Source organism: Equus quagga, chromosome 6, assembly GCF_021613505.1.
Source record: "Equus quagga isolate Etosha38 chromosome 6, UCLA_HA_Equagga_1.0, whole genome shotgun sequence".
NCBI lineage: Eukaryota > Metazoa > Chordata > Mammalia > Perissodactyla > Equidae > Equus > Equus quagga.
In genome coordinates this window covers 129,932,211-129,945,927 of record NC_060272.1, presented here as the reverse complement: position 1 = coordinate 129,945,927, position 13,717 = coordinate 129,932,211, and the positions used below count along the sequence as shown (strand labels likewise).

The following is a 13,717-nucleotide window of genomic DNA, read 5'->3' as shown; positions in this document are numbered from 1 at the left end:
ATTTTCTGTAAGCACACATTCATTTATTACTTACTTTTTAAAAAGTTGGAGAAATCATTTTCAATTCGTACATAAGTATCGATAGAGGATATTCCCTATGGGAAGCAACAGTGTCTCTATAAAACGAGAACTTGACATTTTTGGCAAAGTCTTTTGAAAGACCTTCCTGGAACTACAATGCATAGTTCTTTCTTTAATAATATCTGATGAGGATTTATTTAAAAGTAAATTTGTGACTATTACTCTTTAGATAAACCCACTTTGCTCCCAAAATATGTCCTTCATTATCCACCAATGACGTGAGATGGTTCTGAAGAGATGGTTCATATTTAACTTTAGACGGACAGCTCCGTAGCTTACACCAACCAAACACGTCAATTCAAGCTGGACCCGCTCCTTCTCACCACCCTCCAGCCTTCTTCCTCACTCACCCCACTTCCTGTGAGTCTTTGCTCACACTTCTCCCCCACACCCCCCGCAGTCCCAGCAGGATACCAAACTTATAGCTGAACCACATCTTCGGCAGTGAGAAGATTACACCAAGAAGCAGGTGCTCAGTGTAGGAGCCTTAGAAAACGCAGGCGAACAAAAGGAAGAAAACACCAGTCATCTGAAATAGCGTGGTTTGCAGCAGCGTGTAACGTGGCTTTTAAATGTATTTGGATTTCTTAAAAAAATGGATTAGATCTCACATTGTTTTGCAAATCGCTTTCTTCAGTCAGCAATAGACCACAAACATCTTTATAGGGCCACCGTGATATTTTATATCACTTTTATCTAACCATAAAAAATCTATCATTGAGATACATAATAATTTACTTGAATCTCTTACTATTAAAATACTTGGGTTGTTTTCAAGTATTAACATTCAGACAACGCTGCAATCTTTTGTACACACTTCTTTGAGTAGATCCTTAATCCATTTCCTTAAAATAAATTCTTAGCTTTCAGTTCCTAGAAGGAGGACAGCTGGGTGGAAGAATTTGCATATCTCCATTTCGTTTCCCATCACCAGACCGCCCGGGACAGGCTGAACCGGTTTTATGACCCTTTTCTGAAGCGGCGAATGGAGGTGCCTACACCAGGCAACATAATTTGTTTTACCATTTGCTCAATCGAGAGATTAAAAAGCTAATCTTGGGCATCTCTTTAATTGCTAGTGAAGGTAAATACTTTTCCATTTGTCTGTTAGACACCTCAATTTCTTCTTTTGTAAATTGTCTGTCTGCCAGAGAGGCCAAACTGAGTGACACTAAGATGGCCTCTGGTGACCAAATGTTCTCATCTCCGAAGGACTTGACTGTGCTATTAATGTGGCTGAGACTCAGCTCTGTAACCCCGCAGAGGCAAGGACTGCCCTGGCCTCTGTCTCATCCTGAGATTTGCAGTCTGCAAGCCTCCTTTTCACATGAAGTCAGCCCTACAACCTGCTCTACAATCGGAACCCATGCTCGGGCGCATTGCAAATCTAGTTTGATTGCAGGTAAGTGACCCATGAGCTTAACTCCTGAGCAAATCCCCACTAGGGTCAGTGAGCTTTGCTATCTGTAACCTGGAGGGAACCTGCAAGCCCAGGGAGCAATCTTGCAGATGCGCTTTGTGAAGGTGACCGTGTACAGGGTAGGGCAGGACACCACTAACCCATCACTGCTGCTGGAAGACCGTCTCGGCCTGTACTCTCAGCTGACAGGCAATGCCACGCGAAGATGCTTATTTGGCACAGCCTGACTGGTAGAGCTGTTGGGAGTTGTCCAATGACTTTAGCTAAATGCCAATGGTCAGATAAAATAAGAGTCACCTCTTCAGGTCTCCCTCTAGCCTTTGGAGCATATAGACCAAGATTTAGCTCCTTCTGCTGTCAGAATTGAATCCTCTTAGGTTGTCTTAGGATAGAGAAAGAGGCATAGAAATGAATGGACCCTAAAACCAACCACAGGATTTCCCCGCTCCAGTAGGAAGGAGCAGAGGAGAGGAGTAACCCTGAGCCACAGAACTCCCACTGGCGATGGGGTGGGGAGGACAGAAGTGGTTTGTGGGGGGGGGGGGGGGGGGGGGAGTGTGCCTGTCAGTTTCCAGGAGAGCCTGTAGAGTCTGAAGGAGCTTTCAGGTGACAACTTGAGAACTGCTGCTCTACGGTCTGAAGTACAGACAACACGTGCTCCCAACTATGTATTTAGGAGAGCTAAAAACACACAAGAGTGGATTGTTTAAATCTATACCAACAACAGAAAGAGGTTTCTTCTGTATTTCCTGTGGTTTATCCAGCTCTCTTCCTCTCTTCTCTCACTTTCCTAAATACACCTGTCCTGAATTTTCGTCGCTTCCAGCTCCCTAGTCAAAGCAATGTCAGCACATCTCTAGAGTTCACCTGGTTAGATCAGCTACATGTCACCTTTTTTCTGTTTAAAGAGAAAGTAATGGGTCCCACTCCCAAACTGACCGTTGTGTATCTATTCTGCATGCTACTTGTAAACAACTTTTTCTCAAAAATGAGATTCCAGAGATGTCTATGTAAGCATAAACAAGACCGAGGTCAGGACCGTCCAGGCCAGCAAACCGCCATGGCTTCTCCACTTGGTTCTTGCACAAAACAGGGAGCCAGAAATATCAGTTCTCTGCTTTATTTGATGCAGATGCATCTGGGAATCTGGAATAATTAAATATTTCTGAATTTTCCCAGAGCCACATCACCTCTTTGATCCTCTAAGCTGTTTCATAAAAGTAATTTAAAACAACACAAAAATCTCTTAAATGCAATATTTGTAACCAAAAGAATTTTGTAGGAGAGGCCATAAGAGCAATTGTTTATTTTGGGAGAGAATGAAAAAGAAAAAGAGTAGTGCAGGAGAGTCTTGGAGAAAAGAGTGGCTTTATAACAATTTAACCAAATCCATCAACACATTTTCCTTGAGTACTGTGGGGACCTGGAAATGGCCACCCCAAGATATGTCTCTTTGGCATCAGGATTATTTGAGGCTGATTGCTTTTGATAAACTGGAACAGGCAAGGAGGCTCTGAGGAATGGAACTTGCCCTTTATTAGGACACGTTTACATTTGTAAGGTAAATCTCTATCTGTAAAAGGTGCCTCCCTCTCTGTACCAGGAAGAAGAAAGGAGATGACCGTCTCTCCAAAAACTCTTAATCAATCCCAAAGGCAAGGACTTAAATCTGCATTTTATTGTGCTTGTTTGGTAACCTCCTGTAGCTGACTTCCCTCCCCCTCCCAACTTTGGCATTTCTTTAAGGATTAAGCATCTTTCCTCAGGCTAGGAACTGATTGCTGAGCTCACCTGTGACCGCCCAGCTGCAGACGATAGACTTGCCTCCTGCTACACCCACCGAGATAGCAGACCATTACCTGCTGTGTCCATCAAGCACTGTGCCGACAGGGCAATCTTGTGACTCTTGTGGGAGGGACATTTCAATCACATGTGAAAAACCCCGTTTGGGGGTATATAACCACTCTGTGCACCCCACTTCTTTGGTGCCCTTTCTTCCTTCGGGAAGAAAGGCCCCGGGCCATGGTTCCTCATAAAGCTTTTTTTAATTTTCTCTTGCTAGTCTGTCTCATGTGAATTTAATTCGTTCTCCGGCCAGACGAACCCCCATTTGGGGAGAGGAAATGTCTTTCTCCCCTACAGTACTAATTATATGAGAGGTGCACTTTATGCTATAAAATGAAAAGCTATGCTGTCACACAAAACTTGTCTCTTTTTGCTAAATTTTTATATTATCAGCGTGTTTTCACTTATTCATCTGTTTTGTCCGGGACAACTGACCAGAATGCTCCACGTATATTCCTAGATTTTTTAAAAGAGATGTAACAGTTTTCAAGTGATTTGATTTCATTTTGAACAAGCTACATAACCTTCCTGTGCCTCAGTTTCCTAATCTGTAACATCAGGTTAGTCGATGATCTAAAACGTCCCTTCTGAGTGAAAAAATTCTATGATTCATTCATTCATTTATTCAACACATGCTCACGTTAACCGTCTACATGGTCCTAAAACAGGAACTGTTTTAGGTCCTGGGGATACACCAGGAACAAAACTGACAAAGTCCCTGCCTTCATGGTGCTTCCATGAGGATGGAGGGAAATAGTGGAGGGAGACAGACTAAACAATAAATAAATATACAAACAGAACATCAGACAGTGACCAGCTCTGTGGATAAAGCAGGATGGCGGCAGTAGGAAGTGTTGGAACCATGAAGGGTGTCGGTAGGTCAAAGAAGGCCTCATTGATCTGGAGCCACTTGAGCAGAGCCTTGAAGGAAGTGAGGAGATAAGTTGCTTACAATCTGGAGGAGGGGTAAAGTCATGTGCAAAGGCCCTGAGGTGGGTCTGAGGAAGGCAAGGAGGCACAGCAGAGTGAGTGAGGACAAAAAAGGAGGAGACGAGGTGGGGAGATAGCAGAGTCAGCCCCTGTAGGAATTTGGACTACAGACAAACTACAAAGTACTCTCTTAGCTTCACACTGGGTCTAAGTCATAGACTTCCAACATCAGAATTTGTCAGTTTGGTAAGAAATTAACTCGTAATGTGGAAATATTAGATTGCTTCTAAAAAGTGGCTACTGCTTGGTGGGGCTGGCCCCGTGGCCGAGTGGTTAAGTTTGCGCGCTCCGCTGCAGGCGGCCCAGTGTTTCGTTGGTTCGAGTCCTGGGCGCGGACATGGCACTGCTCATCAAGCCACGCTGAGGCAGCGTCCCACATGCCACAACTAGAAGGACCCACAACGAAGAATATACAACTATGTACCAGGGGGGCTTTGGGGAGAAAAAGGAAAAAAATAAAATCTTTAAAAAAAAAAAAAAAAAAGTGGCTACTGCCTGAAAACGAACCCTACTCTTTCCCTGAACTTCATTATTAAGTAACCCTGGGCATTTCCAGGACGTATCACAAAAATCACCATGACTCACTCGGCAGATGCGCACAGTCACTGCCAAAGGATTGGGGATGAGGCCCTGGCCCCTGCATGGTCTGATTGACAGGCCCTGCTCTTTACTTTCTGGCCAGGAAGTAAAGCCCTGACTCTTTAAGTCTCCGGTTCTAGCCTCGCTGTCCAAGATAGCACAATGTCACATGCAATTCCCAAAGGAGACAGACTCAGGCGACACATCCTTTAAGCTCATTTTAAATTAACTGCAGTAGCACAAACTCAAAAGCACTGACACAGTCATTTTTATTTTTTGGTCTCAATGTGGGCTAATCTAAGTGCAGTTTCACAGAAAAGTCTAGGTGAACTTCAGAACTGTAATTCCAGAGAGGCACTGAGAAAAGAAAGCCATCGTGGGGCCACGAAAACGTTGGCTGGAAAGTAAAGACGCCGGGCAGAGCTCCTCACAACCAGGCGTCCTGCCCGGCCCCTTCTCCCGACCTCAGCCTCTCCTCATCGAGGTCAGTCCTCAGCCTTTTCTGGGAATGGGGGTCCCCCGCCCTGCCGCAACCCACCGTCTCTGGTGGAGCTTCAAAAATGACACGTGCGGAGACCTCAGCCAATCCAACTGCATCTAGGTCTCGGGAGCAGGAGGAGTGGAGGGGGCGGGCACTTGTAGCTCTTTTTTTTTTTTTAAGATTTTATTTTTTTCCTTTTTCTCCCCAAAGCCCCCAAGTACATAGTTGTATATTCTTCGTTGTGGGTCCTTCTAGTTGTGGCATGTGGGACGCTGCCTCAACGTGGTCCGCAGAAAGGTTCCGATCTATCCTGAAGACAAGGATAGATCCACCTTGAACCACCTGGCACCATGAAAGGATTCTAAGCTGGAATCTTCAAGACCTCATTTGATTTTCAGAGATCACTCAGGTCGGGGTGGAGGCTGACTCAGGGGAAGGATGCTAGACTGGTGTCAGGGAGGCAGGTTATGGTGCTATTACAGGTCAGAAAAAGAGGGTGGAGGCAGTAAACCCCAGGGAGCGTTAGGAAAGTAGAAGGGACGGAGGGTGGCTGGGGAGGATGGAGAGGTGTAGGATAGCTCCTGTGTTCCTCATCTGGGCAAACTGGCAGAGCCAATGACCGAAACGGGAATAGGATGTTGGCTTTAGATACGGTGAATCTGGGATGAAGATGCCCAGCAGGCAGCAGCACAGGTGGGCCTGGAGCTCAGGAGGTCTGAGCAGAGACGGAAGTTCAGAAGAAGGGCAGTGGTGTGCATTATGCCTGGAGTGCTCCATCACTCCACGGGCACTGCAGCCTGGTGACACGTGCTGAGTGCCTGTGGGTGCCAGCCACCTTGCCCACGTTGTCTAATAGGGTCCCGCAGCAACTCTGTGAGAAAGGCATCACCATCCCTTTTGACACCAGGGCCCACTCTCTTGCACCCTGCTGCCTCCCAGTAGGCAGCACGTGTGACAGTATTTTACACTCATACAAAGACCTAGATTAACCAAATGGATTAAATCTCATTTTAAAACAGTCTTCACACTCTAAGGTATATAGGTGAGGACTAGATACTCAACCTCTACTTCCCCTAAAATATCCCTGATTTTTGCAAAATTTGTCTGATAGATAACTTTTAAAGAATGGGTTGATGTTAATAATCACCCCATACCAGTGTTTGGTATCACCAAATGATGATACCAACATCGCCAGCACTTAAAATGCAACTGATTCCTTATCTGAGCAAATAAGGGTTTTATGAAACATGCATCCTTAAAACCAATTCTGAGGCTGGTCTTGATCCCAGCACGATTATAGAACCGGACTTTTAGCATGTCTGCCTCGGCATAGCTCTTGCATATAACAACTGTCCACCATGATTTATTTACCTCTCCTCTTCTCAACCCTAAATTCCGACCTGGTGATCACAAGGAGGACACTTTCTCAGACTGATGCAAATTCTTCATGAACCATGCCCCAGCACATACTTTGCATTGTAATTTTACAATAGTGGTCATAAAGGATGATGGGGATAAGGAATAATTAAGTGCTTCATACACTTCAGTTTGAGCAACTGCCCAGGCAAGTCATCCTATCCAAAGATGGGCTTGCCCAGAGCTTTCCTTAGGTCAAGAGAACAGATTAAGCGAGAACCACACCAGCACGCGTGCACAGGGAGTCTTGCCAATCCATCAGGTGGATTACCTTGCACAGCAAAGACCAATGCAGAGCATGAGGAATCCAAGAACCGATTAGTTCAGAGAGTGTGACGTTATTTTAGTGATTCTATGTATTAAGGGATACATACTTACCTCAAGAACCTGGTCTGTCTCCCACAGACGGAAAACGTAGCTTAGAGAGCTGGTTTCCTGTCTTTGCATGTTCGCAGCCTCTAATCCCAAAGCCCTTTAGTTTCCAAGCTACATTTACAATCACACTCTGCCTCTCACTGCAGTAGACAAGATTCGTTCTCTCTCCCTACACCTCAGTTCACTTGCTTCCAGACATAAGGGAACAGTGGCTACACCTCACTGCTCTGCCCAGCTCCCAAGGGCTGCCGTGATAATTAGTAACAGATGAAAGCGCAGTGCACGCTGGGAACTCTACATGCACCTGTGAGGTACCACTATTCATGAGATTGATATCAACGTACTTCATGGGCATCAGGACCTAAATGTAGCCTATTTCTTTTACTAAAGATTTAAATATACATTTTAAAACACAACGGATATTCTAAAATGCAGTCGTGGTCACTCTTATCTACTGGTGGAAAAAAGCATTCTAAAATCAGAGACGACCTAAAGACTCCAGACATACATGAAAAAATGATAACAGACCATAAAGAAAAATGTTTTCCTCAAAAAAGAAGTTGCCTTTTTACGTTGGCTCAAGTTGAAGATTTTTGTCATCACAATTCTTTCAAATCTTTTCAAATCTTGCAGGTGAGATGAAATGTTCTTGGTCCTAGGCAATATCTGAAATTTTTTCTTTTAATGTGATGCATTTCTTTTATAAGAAAAATTTTCCTCCAATGAACTTAATTGAGATTAACTTAGCATCTCTTTCCTGAGCATCTTTGCAGCACGCATTGCTAAGTACCACAGGAGACAGGGAGATTAGGAAAACACTCCTTGTTTCATAGCAAGAGACAATCTGTCCGGGAGACTAAGATGAGCACACAAATGACTATAATAATAAGGTCGTAAGAAAGGTCACGGGAAAGAGATAGCTGTAACTAGGGGATCCAGAAAGCTTTTCCAGAGGAGGAAAACCAGGAGGAGGAGAGTGGGAAGACTGATTCAGACTCAAAGGCAGGGAGAAAAGCAAACACAGGAGCAGAGAAGCAGGCGACAGAGCAAGCGTCCAAGGACCATTCAGTGGTTCTGCTGGGCGGACACTGGGGAAGACTAGTTTGTAGACGTTTGCTGCAGCAGGCAGTACATGCTTGCCACTAAAAACACACAACAGAGAACAATTCTTTGTTAATTTATACAGTTGGAGATGAAGATGCTAACTCCTGGAAGCGGGAGAAAGAAGTGAGTGAAGAAAGGTGTGGATGAAACCAGATTGGCCAAATGTTAACGTCCATTATTGCTGAAGCTGGGGGTTATACTCGTGTTTCTTTGCCTGTCTGAAACTTTCCAAAAACAACAGCTAAAAAAGAAATGCAGGCCAGTCCATCTGGCGAGATGGTCAGCTGATGGCTTCTCAGCTGATGGTACTAATCCCGTGAAGAACTGTCTAACGTCGGGCTCATATGCAGGGGGAGGCGGGGTCGAGGTTGGAGCCGACTCCACAGGGGAAGTAGATACGCACAGTGTGACAAAAGTCTGTCACTGGGCCCGTTTTCGCTTCCCCCTGCCTCTCACTCTGCCCTTGTGTCTCCACTTCCCACTGGGAGGACGGAGCAGCAGAGGTCTGCTACTAGGCAAATGGGTGGTACATCAGTCTCAGAAAAAGGAAGGCGGCTGTGTTGTCCCCATGTACAAGTGACTGCAGGGGCTACTTTTGGTCATGTCAAATTTAATACCTGTCATATCAAACGTAATACTTGTTAAATACTTGCTAGAAAATATTGATAAGCAAAGTGAAGAAAGTTAAAAATCAACTGGACCCCCCCACCAAGAGAAAAGCCCTCAGCTTCTGGCATATCTGTTGCTTCTGTCCATGCACACACACACCCATACAGACATGCACACACTTCCTTTCCCCATAAAAATAGGGTCACAGGGAAGTGTTCTTGGGTAACATGCTTTTAAACTTAAAAACTGTACTTTATGACACTTCATGAAACAACCTTTTACACCTGTTTAAGGGCTGCATAATAGTCCATTAAGGAACATTTTGATCTGGTACTTTTAATCTCGGACATGGTCTTGAGTCAAATAATAATGTTTAATAAAACGTTGTGATCTCAGAGGGCTCTTTCTCAATATGATTTTGAGTTCATCTATACTAATTCAGAAGTGTGATGTGACCATTAAAGTAATTTGTTTTATTGGGGGAGCAGGGGCTGGTAACATTCTAACCAGAGAAATAATCCTATCTTTCTTTAAAAAGTATAGGTTGTTGAGGTTTGAGTTGTTTTCTTTGTTTTCAGGTTGTAAAAGCAAAACATGAATGTTGCAGGGCAGGCAGACTATGGTGTTAACAAAAAGTAACAAGTGAAACTTGCCTGCCTTCCTTCCACCCCATTCCACCGCCCAGAACTGGCTACTGTCAATAGCTTGGTATGTCTGTCTTCCAAACATTTACAAGGCTATTTTAAATACACGTCATCGCACTCCCACACAACTTAGGTACATATATAGATACACAAATAGGCATATACTGGTTTCCCTGCTATTTGACAGTAGAGCGTTATGAAACACTTCATAAGCTGAAATGGTGCAAAGCAAAGAAGAAATTACCATGAAATTACATGGGAAAAATTTTTGAGTGTTCCCAGACCCAAAAAATAACACATAAAACCTAAGCTAACACTGGCATATGGTGAAAGGAGGAACAATATGACAAATACAAAGCCTATATGAAGTAGGAATCATGTCTGTACAGTGTAGCGCCACTTACCAGAATGGAGAAGACAGTGAGCACACTGGACGGCAGAGAGGTGGTGATGATGGTGATGATGGTGCGTTAGGCTGAGTGGCCGGAGGCTGGAGTGATGGGAGACACAGGAGACTGGGGTGGAGGAGAGAGAGGAAGAGGGTCATCTATCAACATCTCATCGTCACCTGAATCCACCAGGGCAGGCACGTCACTCATGTCTCCACCCCCTTCTACGTCTGCCTGCCTTGATGCGGAAGGTCGATTTCCTCATCCGCTGATGTAGAATGCTTGAAAGACCTCACTGCTCCTATGCTTGACGGCTTAGCTTCTATAACAGCTCACTGCAAAACAAATGCTGAACACTATTTTCGCCTTTTGCCGTTTTTCGTAAAAACGAAAATCACCTTTGGATTTCTTTCAGTTAGCGGAAGCAGGTACTACTAACGTAAGTCTTCCGTAAAGCGAAATTTCAGAGAGCGAGGGAAACCTGTACCCATCTGCATACATACTCACGATGTACATATACAGTTTATAATATTTACACATATAATGAGGATTTTCCTTCCTTTTTAAGCATTTCCTTTGTCTCTGTCCCTGGAATTGGAATAGCTATTAGAGACACTACTTATTTTTGCATAAGAACGCCCCAAATTCACACCCTTGGTTAGCCTGCAGGTGCATCCATCCCGGCAGAATGTCTGAGACGGCTCCAGAGAGGCAGCTGGGAATAAAGACCCCCACTTCACATCCGTGGTTGTGTCCTCAAAACTTCAACATACCTGGCCTTCCTTTAAACAACCTCCTATGGATTCTTCTTGATTTGATTCCAAATCCTTGGCAGTTGCTATTTCCAGCTATCTTGGAGCATCAAGTCCCTGGTTGGTATTCATGCATAAAGTCCTGAAGAATCTCCTTTTCCATGAAACTACCTCCTTGAAGCCCAGGTCCTGTTCTGACATTCTAGGACAAGGGTCTGCAAACTACCACCTAGCACCTCTTGTGCAAATAAAGTTTTATTGGACCCCAGCTGTGCTCATTCATTTGCATCCTGTCTGTGGCTGCTTTCACACTGCGACAGCAGAGCTTAGTGTTTTAACAGAGCCCGTACAGCCCACAAAGCCTGATATACTGACTCCTGCCCCTTTACAGAAAAGTGTGCTGACCCATGCTCCAGCGGGTGCCAAATACAGTTTTTTCTATCAAAAGTTTTGGAGGACTTGAATCACACACCCCGTATCCAGCGTTTCTGTCCAGAGTTTATTTTCTACTAAAACACAGACAAAAAGAAAGCACTGTGGCTCAGACAATAGCAATGATGTGCTGACAAATGTTTAACAACCTGCTCTCCGGGGAAGTGGGGGAAGCCCTGATTTACAGCATTTGCCTATTTCATGGTATAAATATTCCCATAATGGCTTATTTCAAGCTAAAAAATGCGATGCCACTGAACAAAGAATTGGGAAGAGATGCGCACAAACGCTAATACCAACCAGCTCCAGCAAACCACTGGCTCCTTGGGACATCTGCAATGTCCCCACTGGGACATCAATGGCCCAACCTTTCAGTTTAAAGACGAAGACACCGAGGCTCAGAGAGAGAAAGTGTCTTGCCCAAGACTGGCCCAGTGACTGGGACCAGGCTGGAGCATGTTTCCCTGCTTGGAGTCTGGCTGGGAGTTACTTCCTTCATACAAGGAGGAGCGAAGGAAGGATGGCAAATGAAGCTCTTTGCCAGGCACATGGTAATAAATGTGCACTTTATCATCCCCTTCACAGTTTGGAACTCTGACTCCCTTAGCACGTGCTCTGAGGCCCGCGTCTGGTCGGGGCACTGTTCTTCACACAGGGCCATGTTGCATGTGAACATGCTGACGGCACTCTGTCTCGATCCACCAGCAGTTACCTCAGCTCCCAGACTGCGAGCTCCAGAAAGACAGGGACTTGCGTCTCACTACCCTGTGCCCACTACCTTCTGCAGCGTCCAGGACAGACCTGGGTGTGTGGTAAGCGGGTGGTCAGTAATGTCCACCGCAGGGAGGAAGGAACGAGACCTACCATCAAAGTGGAGTTTTACACAAAGAACACAGCCGGTGCTCAGAGGTTAGGGTTCTCCCCTTCTCCCACCTGTGGACAGTGCAACAACAGATGCAACATGCAAAGTATCAGTGTGGTTCAAGCTGCTTCATCAGAGCACCAGAGGCTCTGTGGATGGATGAACAAAAGGGAGCGCAGAGTTAGAGAATCATTTTCCTTTGGGGTATATATGGATGTAATTTCTATCTGGAACTTGTGTGCCGACAGAGCATGAAGCCAAGGAAATAATCCAGAGAGGGATCCCACCTACCACACACCACAATGCAGGACATTGCCTTCTAGTAAGGGCTGAGGAAGGACCCCTCACAGCAACAAACCTCTGAAAGTGGAAAGTGAAAGAGCACCAAGACTGGGGAATCATATTCCAATAAACTCAAGGTTACACAACTACAAATGAACCTGAGGAAAGGAAGGCAAAAGCATGCCTCCCCGTTCTTTTGGAAATAACTTCTTGACCACTTGGTAACTGTCACCTGAACCCCTACACACCTGGCACGGGATCCTCACAGGTTCTTCTCAGAGCCCGCAGGCCCTGTGTGCAACATCACTGCTGCTACCTGCATGCACAGACAAGTGAGCTCTGCAGGCACAGAAACAAGGCAAGCCATCTGTGCACCCTGTCGAGTTTTCAGGAGGCCAGCAAGGCTCACGTTCGCTTATGTGAGGACCTAGTACTTGGTTTCCAAATGAGGTCAAGCTTGATCCCAAATACCAGAGGTACGCCATAGGGTGCTGTATGTTTCTACTCAGAGAAGGATCACGAACAAGGAACAGGCCCACTGAGTGGAGCCTCCAAAGCATTTCTTATACCAGCAGTTCTCAGTGTGGTGAAAGGGACCCCAGGGAGCCACAGGGTCAAACCACTTTCATAGTCATACCGAGATGCCCTCTGCCTTTTCACCCTCACGTGCCCAGGAGTACACAGTGGAGTTTTCCAGAGGCTACTTGACATGCGATATTGCAGCAGACTGAATGCAGAAGGAGATATAAAAATCCAGCTGCCTTCCATTAAACCTGACATTAAAGAGATTTGCAAAAACATAACACAATGCCACTTTTCTCAGTAACATCCTGTTTTGGAAAATATGATTATTTTCATAAATATATGTTCTGTGAGGTCTACTATTATTTTTAAATTAATTATTAGAGTAAAAATTTCTCAATTTTACTTATATATCATAAACATCAAAAGATGTAACCCACACAAACAAAAGCTCCTTACTATACTAACTTTTAAGAGTGTAAAGGGGTTTTCTGAGCACCCAAAAGTTTGAAAACTGCTGTCCTAGAGGCTGTCTCTGCCCGCCATGCAACACGCATGCCGTGAGGAGGGTCATGTATGATACAAGAAGGAAGATGCGCCCTTCTGACGTGCTGGCTGAACCAGGAACGGAGGCCCATGCTCCCCCTGGATCTCTGAATCAATCAGGGTGGGCTCTGTGCCCAACCTTTCCCCCGAGGCGTCTCTTTCCCCTCACGCATTTTCCCTTCCTCACTTGGTGTGCATTCTCCCACATGCCTGCTCCTCAGTGAGGATTTCCCTGTGGCCAACCATGGCTTGGCGTGAGGACTCCCCCGCGCGGCCCGCACACCCTCCTGGGGCGAGGACGCCCCGGCGCAGCCCGCACACCCTCCTGGGGCAGGGACTCCCCAGCGCGGCCCGCACACCCTCCTGGGGCAGGGACTCTCCAGCGCGG

At 45.5% G+C, this 13,717-nt stretch overlaps 2 protein-coding genes across 2 annotated transcripts in view; one reads left to right on the top strand and one right to left on the bottom strand.

Annotated features, from left to right (window-relative positions):
- Positions 1–13,717, bottom strand: part of ACO1 (aconitase 1) — a 59,905-nt gene that overhangs the window by 45,792 nt on the left and 396 nt on the right. Inside the window, exon 2 of the mRNA XM_046664965.1 lies at positions 9,949–10,059. The gene's annotated coding sequence lies outside the window, so the exon portion shown is untranslated. The remainder of the gene's footprint in view (positions 1–9,948; positions 10,060–13,717) is intronic.
- The window catches only part of LOC124240814 (translation initiation factor IF-2-like), a 13,970-nt gene continuing 10,174 nt past the window's right edge, over positions 9,922–13,717 (top strand). Inside the window, exon 1 of the mRNA XM_046663905.1 lies at positions 9,922–10,009. Coding sequence (XP_046519861.1) covers positions 9,922–10,009 — 88 coding nt within the window. The remainder of the gene's footprint in view (positions 10,010–13,717) is intronic.